We start from the raw sequence: 27,368 nt of genomic DNA, 5'->3' as shown, positions 1-27,368 counted from the left end.
ATGTCTTCATACAACTAGGAGGGAGATATGTGTTCCTTTAGGTTCCATATAGAAGAAGTTATGGTTTTATTTCTCTTTGAATTCAGAGGAAGAGCCATTGAAAGTTTCAGACCCCCCTATGCTGCTCATAGTGGTGAGCAGAATCTACAGACACTTGGACACGGAGATGGTGAGAAATGCCTTCTGCGGCTGTCATCGCTGGAGACCAGAACCTGGGAGACACTCTCAGGCAAAAGACTGAAAGCAGTGCAGGAGATTTACAAATACACATTTTGATAGACAATTCCTTGGCCAGGCTTTCTCTCTGGGCTTTCTAAAGTTTAGAGTTATTGTGATTAAAGAATCAAAGTTTTGCCCAGCTAAAAGAGGCATCCACAATTTTAACCAACACTATGCCTCCCCAGAGAAATTCGTATCATTGTGCTCAAAGTTGCAAAGACATGATCTTCATTGTCGTGGTGTTTGTACCAGCAACCAAAAAAAAAAAAAAAAATTTCTATAAAGCTTCTTTTTATGAAGCCAGAAGAATAAGATACTAGAAACTTGTGTGAATGTATTGCTGATTTTAAAGCAAACTAATGTATATGGGGAAAAAATTTTTTTTCAACTCACCTGTTAAGATCAGAGGAAAAGTTTAGCAACTGTAAAGAGGAATGCAGGTAATCAAAAAAAAAAAAAAAAAAGTTTGGAAACCCAATACCTCATTATGAAATTTTTAAATAAAAGTCAACAAATCTAGTGAAGAATAGGCCTTAATTAAACAATAACACAAAAATCCTCCAAAATGCATAACAAAAAATAAGCTACAAATGAAGGTTAAATACAGTGGCTGGATTAAGGAGCGAAAATATCAAAAAATAAGTTTCATGGAGACAGTGGGGAGAATGAGTGTCAGAATATTCTAGACAAAAGTCCTTGTGTTTAAGAATAATCTGAGAAAACATGTTCTAACATGGAAACTCACTGAAAAATATAAGATCAAGGCAATGAAACCAAAGATTTGAAAGGAATATAAGACTGTCTTTTGGGAGTTCATAAGTGTGGCTATTAAATTATCAGTGGAAGACAGGGAGGTTAAAAATATTTCATCACAGAAATAAGCCAAAAAGAATCTCACAAAGAATCTAGAAAAGAGAAGAAGTCCTAGAGATATAGAATAACATGCTCCATTCAAGGAGTGTATATTCATTTCCTTCAGTCCTACAAGTCCTGTTGTAGATTTTGTGTCTACCTTTGCTTTTACTAACTATTGTAAGTCCTAAGATATTGAAAAGAATAGAATGTCTTAGGTTACCTTGTTGGACAACTCCAATAATTTCCTATCAGGGACCAGATAGACCTGGATGATATCTGGTGGCCTGAAAATGCTGAGGGTCAGCCTTCTGCTGTCCACGTGTGCCCAAGGATGCTATCCACATATATTTCATAAATAACTTGAAATGATCTCTATCATCAAAATGTTTTGCAATGTATCATATACATAGGTAAACAAATACCAAAATGATGGAGTTTGGATGATATGAAGGCCAGAGATCACAGCCAAAACACACACAAATAATACTTGGAAGGACAAAGAAATGCATTCACCAAAAAGACTGAAAATCAAATGATGACAGAGCAGTTCTGTATCTGTGCTGAATGCTTGGACATTCTCCCTCAAACGCTTTGCCCACATCACATGTTGTATCTTTTAGAAATGACACAATAATAACATTCTATCCATTCCACCCTGCTGGGATTAGTCCCAGCAATAACCCTGTCTAACCGGTGACAAGATCTGCCCAGTATAGAATTCAAAGATACCATTGTTATGATCCCTTTTATAAAGGAACCTGCCTGGCTTCTCCCAGTGCAGAGTTGAGAGCAAATCCAGAGCTTCTTCCAAGATGCTACTGATCCTGCTCTCAGTGGCCTTGCTGGCCCTGGGCTCAGTTCAAGGCTCAGATTCTGGTAAGAATAAAGGGGGATGGTGCTGAGACTCTGTCTGGGGCTTGGGGGATCACACTGCAGTGAGAAAGCTTGTAAAGAGGAGAAATAAGTGAAAGATATGGCTGCAGTGTGCTTAAAATAAGAGGAAGGCCCTTCACCTCCTCTATGATGTGAAGGCCTCAAACTTAGTACGACTGGAAACCAGCACTGAATTTTTAACCAGAGGAATGATAAATTAAGATTTATCTCTGTGCTATGAAGGATGCATTGCAAAAAGACAAGACTGGAACAGACAAGGTCCCTCATGAAGATGCTATGATAATCAAAGTAGGCAGTGGATGAAAGTGGCCTTGCGAGGGGATGCCAGATGGATGGAGGAGGTGAAGCCCATTCAGAGATATTTCAGAGACAGAGATGAAAGTAATAAATCTCTGTGTCTACATAGAAATATGGGGATTCCAGGGCACAGTGGTCTCATTTTACTCCCACCAATATTTAGTATTTCAGAATGTTGTGCCCAATATGGCAAGATTGTATCCACATGTTTACTCCTGGTCCTTCTACCTTGAGAAGCCATGTTATTATAAGTAAAGTATTCCATAAATTGAGGGCAGAAGGATACTAAAACATAACACTGAAATATTCCAGCACTTAACCTAAACTAGTATTAGGGTTTAAGGGATCCTAGGAAGGATAAAAAGGCCTTTTTTGAGTTCAAGGTTGATCCTCAGCACAGTAATAACCCTGCCATGCTTTCATATCCTCTTCCTTTTGCAAAGGCATCAGAGATGGTAGTTGAAAATTTATAATATCTTAGAGTATATAGAGTGTGCCCTTTTACTGTAGAACATTATGAACCCTGAAGGATATAGGCTCATCTTCTGCTTCTTTTCCTAGAAAGCAGCAGTGAAGAGTTTCGGAGAACCGTATTAGGTAAGTCGCAATTAATCCTCCCTCATATTTCTTTTTTTCATTAGCAACTTTTCAGTTCTCCGATGTCTTGTTATCATCATTACTTTGTGAAGAGTTATAATCAGTGATAGAAACACTAAAAATAAAGGCAGTCCTTTCTAACCTTGGTCTTGGGGACCACGAGCAACACTCTAACATGATGTCTAGCCTGGATGACACTGGCTGTGCTGCCTGTTCCCTCAGGCCAGAAATGATTGTTGAGAGAGGACAACAAAGGGAAGGAGTCACAATTCTGACTCCTGCAGCCTACTGAGAGCCAACCCCTCCATTGACTGTTTCCTTCTTCCTCAGTATTCTTCTCTTTAAATGTATGGTTTAGAAAAAATGCAAAGAAGCTAGGTCTGGTTCATTTTTCCTGTTTCTCTGCTCAGCTGTGTCACAGTACCTAATTAAAATTGGCAAGTTATTTAAAGATCCAGTATAGGCCATCGTGTTCTCTCTCTCTCTCTCTCTCTCTCTCTCTCTCTCTCTCTCCCCTCTATTATTGCTCCACCTGGTTTTAGAGCCAGAGGGTTCCATATACACTCTCCACAGGCCAGACTTGGAGTCACAGTTGGCAGGTTACGTCAGTGACACAAAATATATCTGGAAGCATAACTGACATGATTAATCCCTTTGCTTTTCTTCTGTCCTTGTAGATATTGTCTGCCAATTCTAAGATATCCATCACCTTTTTGCCAAACTGTTTTTCTCCAGAGCAAAGAACTAAGACTCAGTGTCACTAGTATGTGGGTGAACAGGAGTACTGCAAAAACAAGTGAATAGGAAGGAAGCTGGTAGTTGAGAGATGGGTTTTGGAGAAAGGGACTGTCTGAAAAGCTTATGAGAGATCAAAATGAGAGGGGAGCCTTCCATCACCTAGTTCCTCTCTTTTTGTGCCATACCCTGTAGATAGAACCAGCTCAGACTCAAGCTCAGATGAGGATTTTTTCATACGACGTCCTGGAAAACACAGAGAACACAGAGGACCACCACCTTCTCCTAACGATGAAAACGAAGATGAGGAAGCTCCACCAGGGCCACCCCCACCAGGGCCACCCCCACCCAGTGATGAACCTCAGCCAAATCCACCCCCACCAGAGGAGCAACCTGAGCAGAGTTCAGATGAGGACTGACTATCCAAGTAATCTGAAAGTCATTAACAGGTACAACTCCAGCTCACTCTCCATCAAGGGCCCTAACCTTACAGATCTCACACTTTAATGAGTCACTGAATCAACAGAAAATATGTGAAAATTGCATAGTCCTGGACACAAGTTTTAAAGATTTCTATTCAGATAGTCTAAAAAAGGTAGCAAAACCTCATATTTATTACAAGCTACCCAAGGTGATTCCCATTTTGAGAAACAAGGATCATATATCGCCTTTTCCCCGATGACCACCTGTCTTAAAGTGGGCTGGTGATGAGGAAGTACAGGCACGTTCTCCCTTGTCCTTTTCTCTCCTACTCCTCTGGTTCAATGACCCTCTCTTCTCAAGTTGCCACCTGACAGGCTTCTCAGGTCCAGGGTCCCCACTAAATGATACTTTAATTTTATGTTGCTAAATTTATCTAGCTAAAATATTTCCTTTTCAATTAGTATATGGTCAAGGTAAAAAAAATAACTGAACAGAAAAGTATGAGGCTAACTCTTAAAGGCATCCACATCCTACCTTCCAACTCCCTTCCCCAAAGGCCACCACAGTTAACTCTTGAACATCTTCTTGGAAACACTTACACCCTTTAAAACATAACTATACATTTTATCCACAAATGATGTCTTACTTTATGCAGATTAATAGGTTACTTATTTCAAATAACATAGTTGTTAAAAATATTCGTAACAGTTCATTGAGTTATATGGGTCCGTTTAATCCTCATTTTGTTTACTTTTTAATTTTGCTATTCCATTGTCTGGCTGTGCCATGATTTCTTTAACCAACCCTTTATCAATGGACATTTAGGCCAGTTTCAGTTTTTCACTAGTTAAAAGTTGGTTGCAGTAACCATCTTTGTAAATACATATTTGAACACTTTAAATAGCAACCAAGAGATAAACAAGCTAAGAACAACCTTTTATCTTGAAAGCAAGATTTTAGACCACATGATCCATTTGGTACATAAAAATGACAAATCAAAAGAAATTTGTAAGGAAACAGGAAAGGGAAGAAGAAGAGCAGGGAAATGTGGGCTCTTGGCTACTTCCCTTCACTGTTAACCTGCAAGGATTAGAAACCACCTGCCCACTTTGTGTCAATCTCCTCTTTTGCTTTTCAGAGCATGAGTGTGAACATACCAGTCCTTCAGAAAGCCATGACATTGGAAGAAGGCACTCTGTCTTCAATTTACCAATAAAATAATCAGCATCCAGTTTCTAAGTGTCACGTCTCATTCTGGGTGTTTGTGAGTCTGAAATTTGAGGGCCATGAACATCCAAGACCAGTTCTCACTGAAGCTTCCAGCAGCCATTCTTCCTGGACTGTCTTCTTAGAAAAATTTTCCCTTTGTTCTTTGCTTGGGGACCGGAATGTGTGTCTCCTTTCTTCCTCCTGTTGCCTCCCCCTTCCACCTGACACCTTTATTCAGAAGCCAGGTGCCTTTCCTGTCCTTCCCTGGTTTCTATTAGTACTAATGTGATGTTTTTATTATTTTCACACCTTTCTAATAATTTTAGGAAAATAAAGAAAATATTGCAAATATGAAGAAGTGGCAAGAGCTGAGGGAAGCCTTAAAATTTCCAAAAGAATTGATCCCGGTTTCTAGTAAAATAAACGTGATTCTAGGTCCCTATTCCCTCAAGCCCATTACCACATCCCCCTCTTTTAAATCATTTCTCAGTTTTCTTTCTAGATCCTCCACCTTTCTATAACTGTGAGTCAGTTTCATAAAGGAGATGACATGTTGTTTCTAAAAAGCAAGGAAAATTGGGGGTTCTTCAGACATGAGTTTATCTTATCTGCTTTTATTAGCTCTGGACTTTTAGAAAGCTACTTCAACTCTCAGAGCCTTAGTTTCCCTATCCGTATAGTGAGGATAATATTAATACCTATCCTAGGCACGAAGAGTAACAAATACCACACATAAAAAACTAGCAGAGGAACTTCCCTGGTGGTCTGGTGGCTAAAACTTTAATCTCCCAATGCAGGGGACCTGGTTCGATCCGCGGTCAGAAAACAAGATCACACATACTCAACTGTAGATTCCCATACTCAACTAAGACGTAGACAGCCAAATAAATAAAAATAAATACTCCTTTTAAACACCGGCAAAGATTGCCTTCACCACTTCCTAATAATTATTATAGGGAAGGCTAGTACATGTGAAATTGTAAGAAATTAAATACTTCTCAAATTAAACTGTTCATATTGCTTTGTCAGAAGGTCAAATGACAATATTTTCTTTTTTATTATTTTTTATTTAAATTTATTTATTTTAATTGGAGGCTAATTACTTTACAATATTGTATTGGTTTTGCCATACATCAACATGAATCCGCCACAGTATTTTCTGACAATGCCTCTTCCAAATTCAAAAACAATGAAAAATACTTTACTTTCTGGTGTCTTTTCATCTGTGTGATACTATTTCTGATACTGATTCTGTCATGGAACATTGATAACTTCCACTCACTTCCATTTCTTAAAAGTTGGAAAATATTCCTGGGTTGAAAGACACTCTTAAAATGAGCATTAACAAAATCAATATTTAAAAAGAAACCTGACATTGAGGCTGTTGACATCAAGTGAAAAAACAAATGTTTCCATTCCATCAAAGGCTCCCCTACCTTGAAATCACATAGAATGAGAATCTGCCTAGGATGGAAAGCAGCCCATTCATGAACATCTCTGGCAAAGACTGACAAGTCTTATGCACTAGAAAGAGGGGATGTCAGGAACATTTCTTCAGAGCCAGATTCGTCCTAACTCCAGGTCTACTCGCTGTACTTCTGTGAATGAATGCTGAGCATGATTTTATTTTTTACCTACAAGCTCAGACTATTATGCTGAACAGAGGTTAACTGAAACAAACATTTTACTTGAACTGCTTCTTGAGTTATTCGTGTTTAAATGTAATATAGAACTTCTCATGGTGGATTGTAGCTTTGGACTGTATTTTCAATTCTGATTTTGGCATCTACTAAAAGTAATAGAACCTCAAGCTTTCTGTCAGCAAAATGATAAATACGTTCTCTAATTTCAAAAAACTAGAATGCATTTCATCATTTCATTTAAATATGGCAAGTATTTTTTCCTATATTTAAAAAAAATTTTGTCTAAAAAAAAATACTGCACCCCTCAACGACAAACACACACACAAGGGTGAGGTACTCTCAGAGGCTGCAGCATAGGCACCAGTGGTCACAGCAGGCTTTGAAAGTGTGGCAGCTGTGGGGTCTGGTACCCCGAGACTCCCTCCTGGACCGCTTCTGCTGCTAAGTCGCTTCAGTCATGTCCGACTCTGTGCGACCCCATAGATGGCAGCCTACCAGGCTCCTCCATCCCTGGGATTCTCCAGACAAGAGTACTGGAGTGGGTTTCCATTTCCTTCTCTTGGAGCGCTAGAGGAGGCTTAATCACTGAGACTCCCATGGTGCCCCATCCTTAGGCCCCCTTTCAGCCCCACAGATGCACTTCAAGTGATGCCAGTTTGCAGCTGGACTGGGATTCTGCAGTGTGGGTCTCACTAGGGCCAGCGTGTGCCTTTGCAGTCAAGGCCAGGAAACAACTGCACTGACTCTGAAACTATGACAGAGCCCACTTCGCTTCACCCCCACACACACCGTGGGTGGGTCCACTGGCGAGACAGGCCCTGGGGCTGCTGGCGGAGAGTGCCAGGGTTTGAGTGGACACAGGCCTGCCCACACTCTGAGGAAGGGGTGGGAGACTGAGGGAAGGGGGAGTCCGCAGTCCACCTTCCACACAACACCTCCAGGTGGGCAGGAGAGTCAAGGGACCCGAGGGCAGAAGAACGAGAGCCATCTGCTTCCCCAGACATCCATCACTCCTGTGGGACGGCCTAACCCCAGCCCTGGAGAGCAGACATCACCACATCCAGCACTTCTGCAAGTCTTAACAGACCTTCATCAATTGCTTGTGTTCTACCCAGCTCTGACTTTCATGTAGTGTTCCTACTGAAAATGGCATAAAGCATAGAGAACTCAATTAACCCAGGTTAGAAGAAAATAATGTGGAAAATCTTCTCTCCTCACCCCTACAAGGCTCCAGCTGTGGACCTAACACTTGTAACGCTGATCTGTGACAGAAAAAGAGGCTCCAATAGGGGTTGAAAATGATTTCTTGTTTCAGCCAGTCTTCCACCCTCAGCAAGACAAATTAGTAGGTTTTGACAGGACCCTCAGTTGTTTCACAAACTATGTGCTGCTTTCTTATTGAAGAAATTTCAAAACTCTGCTTTTTAGAAATGTTTCAAATGTGTTTCACAATTAGCACCCTTTTTACTACCAAGATAATTTTTGTTCCAAAGCCAAGAAACCCAACTAATTGGCTCATGTGGAAAAGAAACAAACAGAATATCAAATAAAAGGGACATCAAACATGAGTGGATTCAAAGGCTCAATATTTTCAAAAGGCTTTAATCAGCCATGATTATTTTCATCTGAACCCCCCTCCCATCTCCCTTCCCATCCCATCCCTCAGGGTTGTCCCAGTGAACAGGCCCTGAGCACCCTGTCTAATGCATCGAAGCTGGGCAGATGATATATTTCACTTACGGTAATATACATGTTTCAGTGATATTCTCTCAAATTCATCCCACCCTCGTCTTCTCCCACAGAGTGCAAAAGTCTGTTCTTTACATCTGTGTCTCTTTTGCTGTCTTGCATATAGGGACACAGGTACACCCATGGCTGATTCATGTGAAAGTATGGCAAAAATCACTACATATTGTAAAGTAACTAGCCTCCAAATAAAATAAATAAAAGGCTTTAAATAATCAGTCTTTCCATGTGACTTTAATTTTTCCACCAGGCATATTGACAGCTGAGCGTCATTCTCCCTCTGGCCCAGTCACTTCATTTTTCCTGGAGCTATGAGTAATTGCCCTCCACTCTTTCCCAATAGCATATTGGACACCTTCTGACCTGGGTGCCTTATCTCCCATTGTCATATCTTTTTGTGTTTTCATACTGTCCATGGGGTTCTCCAAGCAAGAATACTGGAGTGGATTGCCTTTACCTTCTCCAGTGGACCACATTTTGTCAGAACTCTTCCCTATGACCCATCTGTCTTGGGTGTCCCTGCTTGGCATGGCTCAAAATTTCATTGAGTTACACAAGCCCCTTTGCCACGACAAGGCTGTGATGCATGAAGGGGATCAGCTTCAGGCAAGAATCCCTTAGAAGAAACAGAGTGGCCCTCAGAGTCAACAAAGAAGTCAGAAATGCAGTACTCTGGTGCAATGTTAAAAAGGACAGAATAATCTTGGTTCATTTCCAAGGCAAACCATTCAACATTAAAGTAATCCAAGTATTTGCCCTAACCAAAGAAGCTGAAGTTGACTAGGTCAACGAAGACCTATAATACCTTCTAGAACTAACACCAAAAGAAAATGTCCTTTTCATCATCAGTTCAGTTCAGTTCACTTCAGTTGCTCAGTCGTGTCCAACTCCGTGACCCCATGAATCACAGCACGCCAGGCCTCCCTGTCCATCACCTACTCCCGGAGTTCACTCAGACTCACGTCCAAGTCAGTGATGCCATCCAGCCATCTCATCCTCTGTCGTCCCCTTCTCCTCCTGCCCCCAATCCCTCCCAGCATCAGAGTCTTTTCCAATGAGTCAACTCTTCGCATGAGGTGGCCAAAGTACTGGAGTTTCAGCTTTAGCATCATTCCTTCCAAAGAAATCCCAGGGCTGATCTCCTTCAGAATGGACTGGTTGGATCTCCTTGCAGTCCAAGGGACTCTCAAGAGTCTTCTCCAACACCACAGTTCAAAAGCATCAATTCCTAAGTGCTCAGCCTTCTTCACAGTCCAACTCTCACATCCATACATGACCACAGGAAAAACAATAGCCTTGACTAGACGGACCTTTGTTGGCAAAGTAATGTCTCTGCTTTTCAATATGCTATCTAGGTTGGTCATAACTTTTCTTCCAAGGAGTAAGCATCTTTTAATTTCATGGCTGCAGTCACCATCTGCAGTGATTTTGGAGCCCAGAAAAAATAAAGTCTGACACTGTTTCCACTGTTTCCCCATCTATTTCCCATGAAGTGATGGGGCCGGATGGCATGATCTTAATTTTCTTAATGTTGAGCTTTAAGCCAACTTTTTCACTCTCCACTTTCACTTTCATCAAGAGGCTTTTGAGTTCCTCTTCACTTTCTGCCATAAGGGTGGTGTCATATGCATATCTGAGGTTATTGATATTTCTCCCAGCAATCTTGATTCCAGCTTGTGTTTCTTCCACTCAAAGTAGGAAGTCAAGAGATACCTGGAATAACAGGAAAATTTCGCGTTGAAGTGCAAAATGAAGCAGGGCACAGGCCAACAGAGTTTTGTCAATAGAACACACTAGTCACAGCAAACACCCTCTTCCAACAACACAAGAGACAACTCTACACATGGTCATCACCAAGTAGTCAATACCAAAATCAGATTAATTATGTTCTTGGCAGCTGAAGATTGAGAGCCTCTATACTGTCAGCAAAAACAAGGCCAGGAGCTGACTGTGGCTCAGATCACGAACTTCTTATTGCAAAATTTAAGCTTAACTTGAAGAAAGTAGCGAAAACCACTAGGCCATTCATCATCACTAGGCCATGATCTAAATCAAATCCCATATGATTATACAGTGGAAGTGGAAATTAGATTCAAGGAAGTTGGTCCGATAGATCCAGTGCCTGAAAAACTATGGACAGAGGTACATAACACTGTGTAGGAGGCAATGACAAAACAATCTCAAAGAAAGGTTTTACAATGAAAAACACCATGAACAACATTAAAAGATATTCAATATTTAGAAGAAAAACATTTATTAAATATATATCATACAGGACTGATACCCACAATATATAAAGAAAACAAACAATAAAACTACAAAATAACCAACATGAATATGGATAAGTATGAAATCACACCAGGCACTCTGGCTGCTATAAGAGACTGCCAGGGTGATTCCCAAAGGTGTCTGGGTTTCTGGTCATTGTGTCAAGTCTGCAGCTTTGTTTGGAAATTTATTGAATCAGCCAAAACTAGGCTGAAAGGCTAAGGATAATAATTGTGCTGGTGTCTGGATGTATGCTTCTTTACTTGCAGTCCTTTTAAAAACTATAAAACTATGAGATGGATGATAGCACGCCAATAGGAGGTGTGCATGTTTTTAATCCACATTGGCCTCTATACTCACACAGCCATCTCAGCCTGACTTGTGAACTGCTGAAGCCTAGAGTGAGCAGTTGATCTTTCAGAAATTCTGGCCCTTATAGTTCAGGCTCTTCATCCATAAACAGGAATGCACTGGAGAGGCTGTGTGGGACTCCAAACATTGAACCTCCACTGTGGAGTGCTGATCGCTGAATGAGATATTCTGATTGGTCTTCCATCTCTATTCTTAGAAAAGATTTGTCTGATATGAGTTACTCAAATTCTTTGATTTATACAATACACCTTGGTACTTCTTTTATGAGATACATACAGTTTTGTTAAAGAATGGTAGGGCATCTAGGGAGGGAAAAAATTGAGTAATAATTTTAAAAGGGAAATGGGATGTAGTGGGCTCAAAGATACGGGGACTTGGGAAAACATTCATTTTCTTAGCAAGAAGATTAGTTATTTTAGACTTTCTTTTTTGTTTGTTTGTTTTTCTTTAATTTTTATTGTGTATTGGTCTATAGTTGATTTCACTCTCCTCTCTTTTTTCACTCTCTTTCACTCTTTCACTAAGGAGAGTGAAAAAGCTGGCCTAAAACTCATTATTCAGAAAACTAAGATCATCGTATCTGGTACCATCGCTTCATGGCAAACAGATGGGGAAACAATGGAAACAGTAGGAGACTTTATTTTTTGGGCTCCAAAATCACTTCAGATGGTGACTGCAACCATGAAATTTAAAGATGCTTCCTCCTTGGAAGAAAAGCTATGACCAAACTAGACAGCATATTAAAAAGCAGAGATATTACTTTACCAATAAATCTCTGTCTAGTCAAATCTATGGTTTTTCCAGTAGCCATGTATGGATGTGATAGTTGGACTGTATAGAAAGCTGAGCACCAAAGAAGTGATGCTTTTTAACTGTGGTGTTGGAGAAGACTCTTAAGAGTCCCTTGCACTTCAAGGTAATCCAAATAGTCACTCCTAAAGGAAATTAGTCCTGAATATTCATTGGAAGGACTGATGTTAAAGCTGAAACTCCAATACTTTGGCCACCTGATGTACAGAATGGACTCATTGGAGAAGACCCTGATGCTGGGAAAGATTGAGGGCAGAAAGAGAAGGTAACCACAGAGGATGAGATGGTTGGATGGCATCACCCACGTGATGGACAGGAGTCTGATTAGGCTCCCGGAGATGGTGATGCACAGGGAAGCCTGGTGTGCTACAATCCATGGGGTCACAAAGAGTAGACATGAGTGAACAATTGAAATAAACTGATAGTTGATTTACAATGCTCTGTCACTTTCACGTGTACAGCAATGTTATTCACATGTCAGTCAGTCAGTTCACTCACCCAGTCTTGTCCGACTCATGCAACCCCATGGACTGCAGCACGCCAGGCTTGTTTAGTTCCTTTTCACTTTCTGCCTTAAGGCTGGTGTCATCTGCATATCTGAGGTTATTGATATTTCTCCCGGCAATCTTAATTCCAGCTTGTGCTTCATCCAGCCCAGCATTTCTCATGATGTACACTGCATACAAGTTAAATAAGCAGGGTGAAAATATACAGCCTTGATGTACTCTTTTTCCTGTTTGGAACCAGTCTGTTGTTCCATCTCCAGTTCTAACTGTTGCCTTCTGACCTCCATACAGATTTCTCAAGAGGCAGATCAGGTGGTCTGGTATTCCCATCTCTTTCAGAATATTCCACCGTTTGTTGTGATCCACACAGTCAAAGGCTTTGGCATAGTCAATAAAACAGAAATAGACATTTTTCTGGAACTTTCTTGCTTTTTCAATGATCCACCGGCTGTTGGCAATTTGATCTCTGGTTCCCCTGCCTTTTCTAAAACCAGCTTGAACACCTGGAAGTTCACAGTTCATGTATTGTTGAAGTCTAGCTTGGAGAATTTTGAGCATTACTTTACTAGCGTGTGAGATGAGTGCAATTGTGTGTTAGTTTGAGCATTATTTGGCATTGCCTTTCTTAGGGATTGGAATGAAAACTGACCTTTTCCAGTCCTGTGTCCACTGCTGAGTTTTCTAAATTTTCTGGCATAGTGACTACCACACATTTACAGCGTCATCTTTTAGGATTAGAAATAGCTCAACAGGAATCCCATCACCTCCACCAGCTTTGTTCATAGTGATGCTTTGAACACTTTGGATACTGGAATGACAAACCACTCCAGTATTCTTGCCTTGAGAACCCCATGAACAATATTAAAAGTTATTTGCATATACATATACAAATGTCTATTCCTTTTCAGATTCTTTTCTCATGTAGATTATTGTATATTATCGAAACAAGTTCCCTGTAGATCCTTATTGATTATCAATATTATATACAGTATATATAGTAGTGGGAATATGTTAATCCCAAGTTTGGCCCTGCTCATAGCCCTGCGATCCAAGTTGGGTAAAGGATTAACTTTATTTTTAGGAGCTCTAACGTGAATCAGTTCATGACAAGACAGTGATGTTAATAAGATGCCACAGAAATGAAAAGTTGTTACCAGAAGTAAAAGGGATTGATTTGATTAAGGATTAATTGTTGTACAATTGTGCAGTTGAAAAACTTTCATTGTTGTCTTCTAGGAAAAGAAGTGGTAGTTTAAGAACAGAGCAGTTTCTAAATCCTTCAGGGCTCACAGCCATTCTACAGGGAAAGAAACATTTCCAGCCACAACCTGTTTGTTCTCTAAGTTAACTTTTAAACCCCAATCTGTGATGCTGTTGCAAAGGGAGGAAGATATGAAGGGGTGGTAGAGCTGCTTCTCTTTTGAGGATCAATCCTTTGAGGATTCAGCTCTCTTGTCCTGCCTGCTGCTGCTGCTTCTGCTAAGTCACTTCAGTCGTGTCCGACTCTGTGCAACCCCACAGACAGCAGCCCAGGAGGCTCCCCAGTCCCTGGGATTCTCCAGGCAAGAACACTGGAGTGGGTTGCCATCTCCTTCTCCAATGTAGGAAAGTGAAAAGTGAGAGTGAAATCGTGTCTGACTTTTAGTGACCCCATGGACTACAGCCTATCAGGCTCCTCCTCCATCCATGGGATTTTCCAGACAAAGATACTGGAGTGGGTTGCCATTGCCTTCTCCACTTGTCCTGCCTAAGATCCCTCAAAACCTAAGGCTAATTTAGGTTAAGTGCTGGGGTATTTCAATGTCATATTGTAGTGTCCTTCTGTCCTCTTAATTCATGAAATACTTTACTTATATTAACATGGTTTCTCAAGGTTTCAGGACCAGGAGTAAACATGTGGATATGATCCTGCCCATACTGGGCACAGCACATAGAAATATTAAATGTGGGTGGGAGTAAAATGAGAGCATTGGGCCCTGGAATCTCTGCATCTCCATGCAGAGAGAGAGGGAGTCTCTCCCTCTGAGAAAGCTCTGAATGGGCCTCACTTCCTGCATCCATCTGGCATTCCCTAGCAAAGCCACCCTTGTCCACCTCCTACCTCAATTACCATAGCATCTTCATGAGGGAATTTTGTTATTCCAGTCTTGCCTTTTTCTAATTCATCCTTCATTACAGTCAGAATGACCTTTGTAAAACAAAGATTTTTCTTTGTCATTCCTCTGGTTAAAGTTCTGTATCAGGCTCAAACAGCACTTGAAATAAAATGATAGGCCTTGGCATCAGTGAGGATGTAAAGGGCCTCGTCCTTTTCTTAAGAACTTTGAAGTTCACCTTTCCTTTCATATATGTCTCCTCTTTACCAGCGTCCTGACTGAGGTGTGATCTTTCAAGTTAGAAGCAGAGTCTCAGCACTCTCTCCCTTTATTCTTACCAGAAACTGGGCCTTGAACTGAGCTCACGACCAGCAAGGCCACTGAGTAGCATCTTAGAGGAGGCTCTGGAATGTTGTCAGCGCAGTGATGGGAGAAACCAGGCAGCTTCCTTAATAAAGGTGACCAGAACAATGGTATCTTTGAGTTCTATACTGAGCAGCCCTTGTCACTGGATAGACATAGTTATAGTTGGGAATTAGCTCAGCAGAATGGAATGGATTGGATGTGCCTAGTGTCTTGTTTTCAAAAGGTGCAACATGCAACTGGGGAATTTGTATAGAATCAGTTTCCAAGCAGCCAGCACAGATACTAGAATTCTTCTGTCATGTTTGATTTTCTGTCTGTTCCTTGACACTCTTTCACTATCTTGCCCTTGTGTTCTTCATGTGTTTATGTGTGTGTTGACAGTGATTCTATAACCCAAAGTGAAGTTGGTCAATATCTTTGGCCATTATTATGACCAAAATCAATCATTCATGGTATTTGGGTACCTATGTACATGACACATAGCAGAACATTTTGATGATGTAGAGATTATATTGGTTTATCTTTGAAGTGTGTGTGGAGAACCCATGCTTGTACACACCTGGAAAGCAGAAGGTTGACCCTCAGTCAGCTCAGGCCCCTAGAAGTCATCTAAGATTTTTTCATTCTAATAGGGAAGCTTGTCATTGCTGAACAAAGAAGGCCTAAGACTTTCTATTATTTTTATTATTATTATTAGGAATTATAATATTTAGAAAAACAAAGGGGTACACAGAACTCACCATAGGATATCTAGGACAGAAAAAGATGAATATAACTCCTTGAATAGATCATGTTATTTTATGTGTCTAAGGCTTCCTCCAGGCCCTTTCCCTTTTCTGAAATCTCCCATAAAATTCTATTTGATTTAATTTCTGCTAGGAAATATTTTTACCACCCCCCTGACCCTGCCTGCCACTGGGAATTTAGTGACCACAATTATGCACTCCAATTATGACAGTCTGATCCTCTCTTCATATATACAGTGGACTATTCCTCAGCCATTAAAAATTATAAAATAATGCCATTGACAGCAACATGGATGGACCTAGAGAGTGTCGTAAGTGAAGTAAGTCAGAGGAGAAATATTATATAACATCCCTTACTGGGTAATCTAAAAAGAAATGAAACAAATGAACTTGCAAAACAGAGAGACTCACAGGTTGAGTCCCCTGGTAGTTCACCTGAAACTACCACAACATTTTAAAGCAGCTATGCTGCTTTAAGTCGCTTTAAGTCGCTTCAGTCGTGTCCGACTCTGTGCGACCTCATAGACGGCAGCCCACCAGGCTCCCCCGTCCCTGGGATTCTCCAGGCAAGAACACTGGAGTGGGTTGCCATTTCCTTCTCCAATGCATGAAGGTGAAAAGTGAAAGTGAAGTCGCTCAGTCGTGTCCAACTCTAGTGACCCCATAGATTGCAGCCCACCAGACTCCTGGAGTGGGGTGCCATTGCCTTCTCCGATCATATACATAGGTAAACAAATACCATGAATGATGGAGTTTGGGCCATATACATCCCAGAGATCACAGCCAAAACACACACAAATGACAAGTGGAAGGACAAAGAAATGCACTCACCAAAAAGACTGAAAATCAGATGACAGAGTAGTTCTAATATCTGTGCTGAATGCTTGGACATTCTCCCTCAAAAGCTTTGCCCACGTCACATGTACCTTTTACAAATGACACACTAATAACATTCTATCCACTCCATCTTGATGGGATAAGTCCCAACTCTAACTGTGTCTATCTGGTCACAAGATCTGCCCAGGATAGAACTCAAAGAAACCATTGTTCTGGTCCCCTTTATAAAGGAAGCTCTCTTGTTCCTCCCAGGACAGAGCTGAGAGCAAATCCAGAGCTTCTTCCAAGATGCTGCTGATCCTGCTTTCAGTGGCCTTGCTGGCCCTGAGCTCAGCTCAAGACCTGGTTTCTGGTAAGAATAAGGGGGAGGGTGCTGAGACTCTGCTTGGGGCTTGAGGGATCACACTGCAGTGAGGAAGCTTGTAAACATAAGGAGACATAAGTGAAAGATGTGTCTGCAGGCTGCTTAAAAGAAGAGGAAGGCCCTTCACCTCCTCTACGATGTGAAGGCCTCAAACTTAGTACCACTGGAAACCAGCACAGAATTTTTAAGCAGAGGGATGACAGATTGAGACTTTTCTCTGTGCTGTGAAGGATGCGTTGCAAAAAGGCAAGACTGGAACAGACAAGTTCCCTCATGAAGATGCTACGATAATCAAAGTAGGCAGTGGATGAAGGTGGCCTTGCGAGGGGATGCCAGATGGATTGAGGAGGTGAAGCCCATTCAGAGCTATTTTGGAGACGGAGACAAGAGTAATAAATCTCTCTGTCTACCTAGAGATATAGAGATTCCAGGGCACAGTGGTCTCATTCTACTCCACCCATGGGTAATATTTCAGAATGTTTTGCCCAATATAGACACGATTATATCCACGTCTTTACTCCTGGCCCTTTTACCTTGAGAAAGCATGTTAATATAAGTAAAGTATTTCATAAATTACAAGGGCAAAAGGACACTAAAATATCACGCTGAAATTTCCAGCATTTAACCTAAACTAGCATGAGAGTTTGAGGAATCCTAAGAAGGACAAGAAGGTCTCTCCTCTTTTGAGTTTGTGGTTGACTCTCAACACAGAAACAGGCCTGCCATGCCTTCATGTCTTCCTCCTTTTGCAACAGCATCAAGATGGCATCAAAATGTTATAATATCTTAGATTATATATAGAGTGCATCCCTTTTCCTGTACAGCATTGTGAGCCCTGAAGGATACAGGCTCATCCTCTGCTTCTTTTCCTAGAAAGCAACAGTGAAGAGTCTCTGAGTACCGTACTAGGTAAGTTGCAATTAATCCTCCATCATCTTTCTTTTTTTCATGGGCAACTTTTTGTTCTCTGGTGTCCTATTATCATCATTATTTTGTGAAGAGTTATAATCAGTGATAGAAACACTAAAGATAAAGGCAGTCCTTTCTAACCTTGGTTTTCAGGGCCATGAGCAAGGTCCTAACATGAATAACATGATGTCTAGCCTGGATGACACTGGCTATGCTCCCTGTTCCCTCAGGCCAGAAATGATTGTTGAGAGAGGACAACAAAGGGAAGGAGTCACAATTCTGACTCCTACAGCCCACTGAGAGCCAACCCCTCCACTGACTGTTTCCTTCTTCCTCAGTGTTCTTCTTTCAATATGTCGTCTAGTAAACCTGCAAAGAAGCCAGGTCTGGTTCATTTTTAGTCTGGTTTTCTGCTCAGCTGTGTCACAGTACCTAATTAAAATTTGCGAGTTGTTTAGTGACCCCTGTGTGGGCCATCATGTTGTCTCTTTCTCTCTGTCCTTTTCCTAGTATTGCTCCACCTGGTTTTAGAGCCAGAGAGTTTGACATATACTCTCAATGGGCAAGGCTTGGGGTCATAGTTGGCAGGTTATGTCAGTGACCCAAAATATATCTGGCAAGCATAACTGACATGATTAATCCCTTTGCTTTTCTTCTGTCCTTGTAGACATATTCTGGGAATTCTAAGATATCCAGCACCTTCTTTTTTGACAAATTGAAGATACTCTTTTTCTCAAGAGCATAGAGCTAAGACTCAGTTTCACTAGTATATGGGTACTGCAATAAGAAGTGATAAGGAAGGATGTTAGTAGTCAAGAGGAGTACAGCAGAAAGAAGAAGTGAGTAGGAAGAAAGCTGGTATTTGAGAGTTGGGTTCTGGAGGAAAGAACTTTCCAAAAGTTTATCAAAGATCAAAATGAGAGGGGAGCCTTCCATCACCTAGTTCTCTCTTTGAACCAACTCAGATTTAAAGTCAGACAACGATTTTCCCAAACCACCTCCTGGAGGACCTGGAGGGCCACCACCTAGACCCCCTCCTGATGAGGAAGATGAAGGTGAGGAACCTCCACCAGGGCCACCTCCACAAGGGCCACCACCACCAGAGGAGCAACCTGAGGAGAATCCAGATGAAGACTCACCATCCAAGTAATCTGAAAGTCATTGACAGGTATGACTCCAGCTCACTCTCCACCAAGGGCCCTAACCCTAAAGGTCTCACACTTTAGTGAGTCACTGAGTCAACAGAAAATATGTGAAAATTGCATAGTCCTGGACACAGATCCTAAAGGTGTCTATTCAGATAGTCTGAAATAAGGGAGCAAAACATTATAATCATTACCAGCTATCCAAGGTGATTTCAATTTTGAGAAGCAAGGACCATAAATAGCCTTTTCTCCAATGACCACCTGTCCTAAAGTGGGTTGCTGATGAGGAAGTACACCATGTTCTCCCTTGTCCTTTTCTCTGCTCCTCCTCCAGCTCAATGACCTCTCTTCTCAAGTTTGCACCTGACCAGGCCTCTCAGTGGAGAAGGCAATGGCAACCCACTCCAGTACTCTTGCCTGAGAAATCCCATGGACAGAGGAGCCTGGTCTCGAAGACTCAGACATGACTGAGCGACTTCACTTTCACTTTTCACTTTCATGCACTGGAGAAGGAAATGGCAACCCACTCCAGTTTTCTTGCCTGGAGAATCCCAGGGATGGGGGAGCCTGGTGTGTTGCCATCTATGGGGTTGCACAGAGTCAGACATGAATGACATGACTTAGCAGCAGCAGCAGCAGGCCTCTCAGGTCCACTGTCCTGACTAAACAATACTTTAATTTTAGGTTGCTAAATTTATCTAGCTAAAATATTTCCTTTTCACTTAGTATATGGTCAAGGTAAAAAAATAACTGAACATAAAAGTATGAGGCTAACTCTGAAAGGCATCCACATCCTACCTTCCCACTTCCTTTCCCAAAGGCCATCACAGTTAACTCTTGAACATCGTCTTGGAATCACTTACACCCTTTTAAACATAATTGTCTTTTTTTTTTCCTTTTTTTAATTTTATGTTGTAACTTTACAATATTGTATTGGTTTTGCTATATATAAATGATGTCATACTTTAAGAAATTTTATAGGTTGCTTATTTAAAATAACATAGTTCTTAAAAATAGCCGTAACAGTTCATAAAGCTATATGGGTCCGTTTAATCCTCATTTTGTTTAGTTTTAAATTTCTGTAATTCCATTGTCTGGCTGTGCCATGATTTCTTTAACCAACCCTGTATCAGTGGACATTTAGGCCAGTTTCAGCTTTTTGCTAGTTAAAAATGGGTTGCAGTAACCATCTTTGTAAACACATATTTGAACACTTTAAATAGCAACCAAAAGATAAACAACCTAAGAACAACCTTTTATATTGCAAGCAACAATTTAGAGCTTGCAATAAAACATTATTTATTAGGTGCACAAAAATGACAGATCAAAAGAAATTTGGAAGGAAACAGAAGAGGGAGGAAGAGAAGGGAAATGTGGGCTCTTGGCTACTTCCCTTCACTGTTATCTGCAAGGATTAGAAACCACCTGTCCACTTTGTGTCAATCTCCTCTTTTGCTTTCAGAGCATAAGTGTGAACATACCAGTCCTTCAGAAAGCCATGACATTGGAAGAAGGCACTCTGTCTTCAATTTACCAATGAAATAATCAGCATCCAGTTTCTAAGTGTCACGTCTCATTCTGGGTGTTTGTGAGTCTGAAATTTGAGGGCCAGGAACCCAACCTAGGAACATCCAAGACTGGTTCTCACTGATGCTTCCAGCAGCATTCCTCCTGGACTGAATTCTTAGAAGACATTTTCACTTTGTTCTTTGCGTGGGGACCGGAGTGTGTGTCTCCTTTCTTCCTCCTGTTGCCTCCCCCTTCCACCTGACACCTTTATTCAGAAGCCAGATGCCTTTCCTGTCCTTCCCTGGTTTCTATAGCACTAAAGCGATGTTTTTATTATTTTCACACCTTTCTAATAATTTTAGGGAAATAAAGAAAATATTGCAAATGTGAAGAAATGGCAAGAGCTGAGGGAATCCTTAAAATTTCTGAAAGAATTGATCCTGGTTTCTAGTAAAATAAATGTGATACTAAGTCCCTATTCCCTAAAGCTCATTACCATGATCCCCCCTTTTAAATCATTTCTGTTTTCTTTCTAGATCCCCCACCTTTCTATAACAAAATATGAGTCATTTCATAAAGGAGATGGCATGTTGTTTTTATAAAGCAAGGAAAACCCCATTTGGGGTCTTCAGACATGAGTTTATCTTATCTGTTTTTATTAGCTGGACTTTTAGCAAGCTACTTCAACTTTCAGAGCCTTGGTTTCCCTATCCATATAACGAGGGTAATATTAATACCTACCCTAGTACACGAAAAGTAACAAATACCATACATAAAAACCTAGCAGAGGAACTTCCCTGGTGGTCCAATATTTAAAACTCTAACCTCCCAAAGCAGGGGACCTGGTTCAATCCATGGTCAGAAAACTAGATCCCACATACTCAACTGTAGATCCCTATGCCGAAACTAAAACATAGCACAACCAAATAAACAAAAATACATATTCCTTTTAAACACTGGCATAGAATGCCTCCAACACTTCCTAATAATTATCATAGGGAAGACTAGTACATGTGAAACTGTAGTAAATTAAATATTTCCCAAATTAAACTGTTCATATTGCTTTGTCAGAAGATCAGATTACAATATTTTCTGACAATGCCTCTTCTAAATTCAAAAAACAATGAAAAATTATTGGTTTTTTGGTAGCACTTTCTGGTGTCTTTTCATCTGTGTGATACTCTTTCTGATACTGATTCTGTCATGGAACATTGATAACTTCCACTCACTTCCATTTCTTACAAAGTTGGAAAATATTCCTGGATTAAAAGACACTCTTACACTAAGCATAACAAGATCAATATTTAAAAAGAAACCTGACATTGAGGCTGTTGACATCAAGTGAAAAAACAAATGTTTCGATTCCATCAAAGGCTCCCGTACCTTCAAATCACATAGAATGAGAATCTGTCTAGGGTGGAAAGCAACACATTCATGAACATCTCTGGCAAAAACTGATAAGTCTTATGCACTAGAAAGAGGGGATGTCAGGAACATTCCTTCAGAGCCAGATTCATCCTAACTCCAGGTCTACTCACTCTAATACTGTTAACGAATGCTGAGTATGATTTTATTTTTTTACCTATGAGATCAGACTATTATGCTGAACACAAGTTAACTGAAACAAATAGATTTTATTTAAACTGCTTCTTGAATTATTCATCTTTAAATGTAATATAGAACTTCTCATGGTGGATTGTAGCTTTGGACTGTGTTTTCGATTCTGATTTTGGCATCTACTAAATGTAATAGAACCTTAAGCTTTCTGTCAGCAAAATGATAAATACATTCTCTAATTTCAATAAAATAGAATGCATTTCATTTTAAATTTGGCAAGTCTTATTTTCTATATTTAAATAAAATTTGTCTTAAAAAAATGGAGCACAACCCCCCCTGCCCCCCAACAAACACACACACAAGGGTGAGGTATTCTCAGAGGCTGAAGCATAGGCACCAGTGGTAACAGCAGGCTTTGGAGGTGTGGTGGCTGTGTTGTATGGTACCAAAGACTCCCTCCTGGACCACTAGAGGAGGCTGTCTCACCTAGACCCCAGTGGTCCCCCATCCTTAGTCCTCCTTTCAGTCCCTCAGAGGCACCTCAAGAGATGCCAATTTTCAGTTGGGCTGCATTTCTGCAGTGTGGGTCTCAGTAGGGCCAGCGTGCACCTTTGCAATCAAGGCCAGGAAACAGCTGCACTGCCTCAAGCTCATCTGTCTGCAGAAGAGGTGGGGGAACTCTGAAACTATGACAGAGCCCACTTCACATCACCCCCAGCCCCACCTTGGGTCCTCTCGACAGACAGGCACTGGGGCTGCTGGCGGAGAGTGCCAGGGTTTGAGAGGAACCATGCCAGCCCACATTCTCAGGAAGGGGTGGGAGACTGAGGGTAGGTGGGCATCCACAGTCCACCTTCCACACACCACCTCCAGGTGGGAAGGAGAAGCCAGGGACCCAAGGGCAGAAGGAGAGCCACTTGCTTCCCCAGACATTCATCACTCCTGTGGAACAGCCTAAACCCAGCCCGGAAGGTGCGACATCACCACATCCAGCAATTCTGCAAGTCTCAATAAGATCTTGATCAATTGTGTGTGTTCTACTCAGCTCTGACTTCCGTGTAGTGTTCCTACTGAAAATGGCGTAAAGCAGAAAGAACCAATTTAATCCAGGTTAGAAGAAAATAACGTGGAATGTCTCCTCTTTCACCCCCAGACAGCATCCAGCTGTGGACTTAAAACCTCTAATACTTTGATCTGTAACAGAAAAAGAGGCTCAAATAGAGGCTGAATGCGATTCTTGTTTCAGCCAGTCTTCAGCCTCAGGAAGTCAAATTTAGAGATTTTGACAGGACCTTCTGTTGTTTCACAAACTATGTGCTGCTCACTTATTGAAGGAACTTCAAAATTCTACTTTTTTAGAAAAGTTTCAGATGTGTTCCACTTTAAGCACCCTTTTTTCCACCAAGATTATTTTGGTTCCAAAGGCAAGAAACCCAACTAACTGGCTCATGTGGAAAAGGAAAAATGGAATATTCAAAAAAAGGGACATCAAACATGAGTGGATTCAAAGGCTCATATTTGTAAAGGCTTTAATTCGTCTTCCCATGTGACATTACTTTCTCCAGTAGACATATCTACAGCTGAGTGTCATTCCCTCTTTGGCCCAGTCACTTCATTTTTCCTGGAGCTATTAGTAACTGCCTTCCACTCTTCCCCAGTAGCATATTCGACACCTTCCGACCTGGGGGCCATATCTATTTGCGTTTTCATCCTGTCCAGAGCGTTCTCCAGGCAAAAATACTGGAGTGAGTTGCCTTTTCCTTCTCTAGCGGACCACATTTTGTCAGAACTCTTCCCTATGACCCATCTATCTTGGGTGTCCCTGCTCCGCATGGCTCAAAACTTCATTGAGTTTTGCAAGCCCCTTTGCCATGACAAAGCTGTCTTCCATGAAGGGGATCAGCTGCGGATGTGTCTGCTAGTGAAAGTAAAGAATAATACTGATAAAAATCTGTAAGGTTATGTCCATAAATCAAGGTAAATTGAACATTGTCAAGAAAGAGATGGCAAGACTGTACAAAGACATCTTAGGAATCAGTGAACTAAACTGGACAGCAATAGTGAAGTGAAGTCGCTCAGTTGTGTCCAACTCTTTGTGACCCCATGGACTATAGCCCACCAGGATCCTCCATCCATGAAATTTTCCAGCCAAGAATACTGGAGTGGGTTGTCATTTCCTTCTCCAGGGGATCTTCTCAACCTAGGGATCAAAGCCGGGTCTCACACATTGCAAGTGGACGCTTTACCATCTGAGCCACAGGGAAACTGGACAGGAATGGGTGAACTTAATTCAGATGCCTATTATATCTACTACTACTTTATATCCTGGTGGCTCAGCTGGTAAAGAATCCACCTACAATGTGGGAGACCTGGGTTCGATCCCTGGGTTGGGAAGATTTCCTGGAGAAGGGCAAGGTGTCTCTCTTTCACTCCAGTATTCTGGCTAGGAGAATTCCATGGACTGTATACAGTGCATGGGGTCGCAAAAAGTCGGACACAACTGAGCAACTTTCACTTCACATTATCCCTACTACTGTGGGCAAGAATCCCTTAGAAGAAACAGAGTGGCCCTCAGAGTCAACAAAGAAGTCAGAAATGCAGTACTCGGGTGCAATGTTAAAAAGGACAGAATAATCTTGGTTTATATCCAAGGCAAACCATTCAATATCACAATAATCCAAGTCTTTGCCCCAACCAAAGAACCTGAAGTTGACTAGTTCAATGAAGACCTATAAGACTTTCTAGAACTAACACGAAAAGAAAATGTCCTTTTCAACATAGGGGTTTGGATGCAAAACTGGAAAGTCAAGAGATACCTGGAATAACAGGTAAGTTTGGCCTTGGAGTACAAAATGAAGCAGAGCAAGGGCCAACGCAGTTTTGTCAATAGAACACACTGGTCAGAGCACCCTCTTCCAACAACACAAGAGATGACTCTACACATGGACATCCCCACATATTTAATACCGAAATCAAATTGATTATGTTCTTTGCAGATGAGATTGAGAACCTCTGTACTGTCAGCAAAAACAAGGCCAAGAGCTGACTGTGGCTTAGATCATGAACTCTTTATTGCAAAATTCAGGCTTAAATTGAAGAAAGGAGGGAAAACCAATAGGCCATTCAGATATGACCTAAATCAAATCCCATATGATTATACAATAGAAATGACAATTAGATTCAAGGGATTTGGTCTGATAAAGTGCCTGAAGAACTATGGACTGAGGTATGTAACACTGTATTATGAGACAATGACAGAAACCGTGCTAAAGAAAGGTTTTACCAAGAAAAACCATCATGAACAAAGTTAAAACATACTCAAGATTTAGAAGAAAAATATTTATAAAATATATATCATACAGGACTGATACCCACAATATATAAATAAAACAAACAATAAAACTGCAAAAATACTAACATGAGTATGGATAAGTATGAAATCACACCAGGCACTCTGGCTGCTATAAGAGACTGCCAGGGTGATTCCCAAAGTTGTCTGGATTCCTGGTCATTGTGTCAAGTCCGCAGCTTTGTCTGGAAATATATTGGATCAGCCAAGACTAGGCTGAAAGGCTAGGATGATAATTCTGCTGGTATCTGGATATATGCTGCTTTACTTGTAGTCCTTTTGAAAACTATGAGATGGATGGTACCCTGCTCTTAGGAGGTGTGCATGTCTTTAATCCACATTGGCCTCTACATTCACACAGCCATCTCAGCCTGACTTCTGAACTGCTGAAACCTGGAGGGAGCAATAGATCTTCCGGAAATTCTGACGCTTACAGTTCAGGCTCTTCATCCATAACCAGGAACACACTGGAGAGGCTGTGGGGACTCCAAACACTGAACCTCCACTGTGGAGTGTTGATCACTCCATGAGGTATTCTGATGGCCTTCCATCTCTATTCTTAGAAAAGATTTGTCCAATATGACTTACCCAAATTCCTTGATTTATACAGTACACCATGGTACTTCTTTTATGAAATACAGGCAAGTTTGTTATAGAATGGTAGGGTATCTAGGGAGGGAAAAAATTGAGCAATAATTTAAAGGGAGAAATGGCTCAAACAAATGGGGACCTGGAAACACATTCATTTCTTAGCAAGAGGTTCAATTATTTTGGAGTTTCATTTTTATTTTTCTTTAATTTTTATTTTATATTGCACTATAGTTGATTTCAGTCTCCTCTCCTTTTTCACTCTCTTTCACTCTTTCACTGAGGAGAGGGGAAAAGTTGGGAAAAACTCAATATTCAGAAAAATAAGATCATGGAATCTGGTACCATATCATCATGGCAAATAGGTGGGGAAACAATGGAAACGGTAAGAGACTTTATTTTGGGGGGCTCCAAAATCACTGAAGATGGTGACTGCAACCATGAAATTAAAAGATGCTCCCTCCTTGGAAGAAAGGCAATAACCAAGCTAGACAGCATACTAAAAAGCAGAGACATTAGTTTACCCACAAAGGTCCGTTTGGGAAAATCTATGGTTTTTCCAGTAGTAATGTATGGATGCAATTGTTGGACTATAAAGAAAGCTGAGCACTGAAGAATTGATGCTTTTAAACTGTGGTGTTGGAGAAGATTCTTGAGAGTCCTTGCACTGCAAGGAGATCCAAACAGTCAATCCTAAAGGAAATCAGTCCTGAATATTCATTGGAAGGACTGATGTTGAAGCTGAAACTCCAATACTTTGGCCACCTGATGCAAAGAACGAACTCATTGGAAAAGACCCTGATGCTGGGAAAGATTGAAGGCAGGAGGTGAAGAGGACGACAGAGGATGAGATGGTTGGATGGCATCACCAACGCGATGGACATGAGTTTGAGTAGACTCCAGGAGATAGGGATAAACAGGGAAGCCTGGCGTGTCGCAGTCTATGGAATCACAAAGAGTCAGACATGACTGATGGACTGAACTGAACTGATAGTTGATTACAATGCTCTGTCACTTTCATGTGTACAGCAATGTTATTCACATATACATACACAAATGTCTATTCCTTTTCATATTCTTTTCTCATATAGGTTATTGCAGATTATTGAATCAAGCTCCTTGTAGGTTCTTGTTGACTATCAATTTTCTGTATTGTATATATAGTAGTGTGTATATGTTAATCCCAACATCCAATTTATACCTCCACTCCCAGCTTCCCCTTTCGGTAACCACAAGTTTGCTTTCTAAGTCTCTACATATATTTCTGTTTTGCAAAAAGTTCATTTATATCATTTTTAAAATTCCACATATAAGTGATATCATGTGAT

The 27,368-nt window shown here is 41.0% G+C and overlaps 1 protein-coding gene and 1 long non-coding RNA gene across 2 annotated transcripts; both read left to right on the top strand.

Moving 5' to 3' along the window:
• Positions 1-1,848: 1,848 nt before the first annotated feature.
• On the top strand, positions 1,849-5,251 carry LOC147372685 (uncharacterized). Its single transcript, XM_086404099.1, has 4 exons — positions 1,849-1,950; positions 2,827-2,862; positions 3,793-4,046; positions 5,159-5,251. The coding sequence occupies exons 1-3, from the start codon at positions 1,887-1,889 to the stop codon at positions 4,014-4,016; spliced, it is 324 nt and encodes a 107-aa protein (XP_086260225.1). The 5' UTR covers positions 1,849-1,886; the 3' UTR covers positions 4,017-4,046; positions 5,159-5,251.
• An 11,618-nt stretch (positions 5,252-16,869) lies between these two features.
• Positions 16,870-22,374, top strand: LOC147372684 (uncharacterized). Its single transcript, XR_015164898.1, has 4 exons — positions 16,870-16,971; positions 17,857-17,892; positions 18,858-19,060; positions 20,500-22,374. It is a non-coding gene; the product is annotated as an uncharacterized LOC147372684 (long non-coding RNA).
• The last annotated feature ends 4,994 nt before the right edge of the window (positions 22,375-27,368 follow it).

This window comes from Bos grunniens, chromosome 5 (genome assembly GCF_055505025.1).
Source record: "Bos grunniens cultivar Pamir isolate PY7600 chromosome 5, Bosgru_T2T1.0, whole genome shotgun sequence".
NCBI lineage: Eukaryota > Metazoa > Chordata > Mammalia > Artiodactyla > Bovidae > Bos > Bos grunniens.
This window is presented reverse-complemented; position numbering and strand designations above follow the sequence as displayed.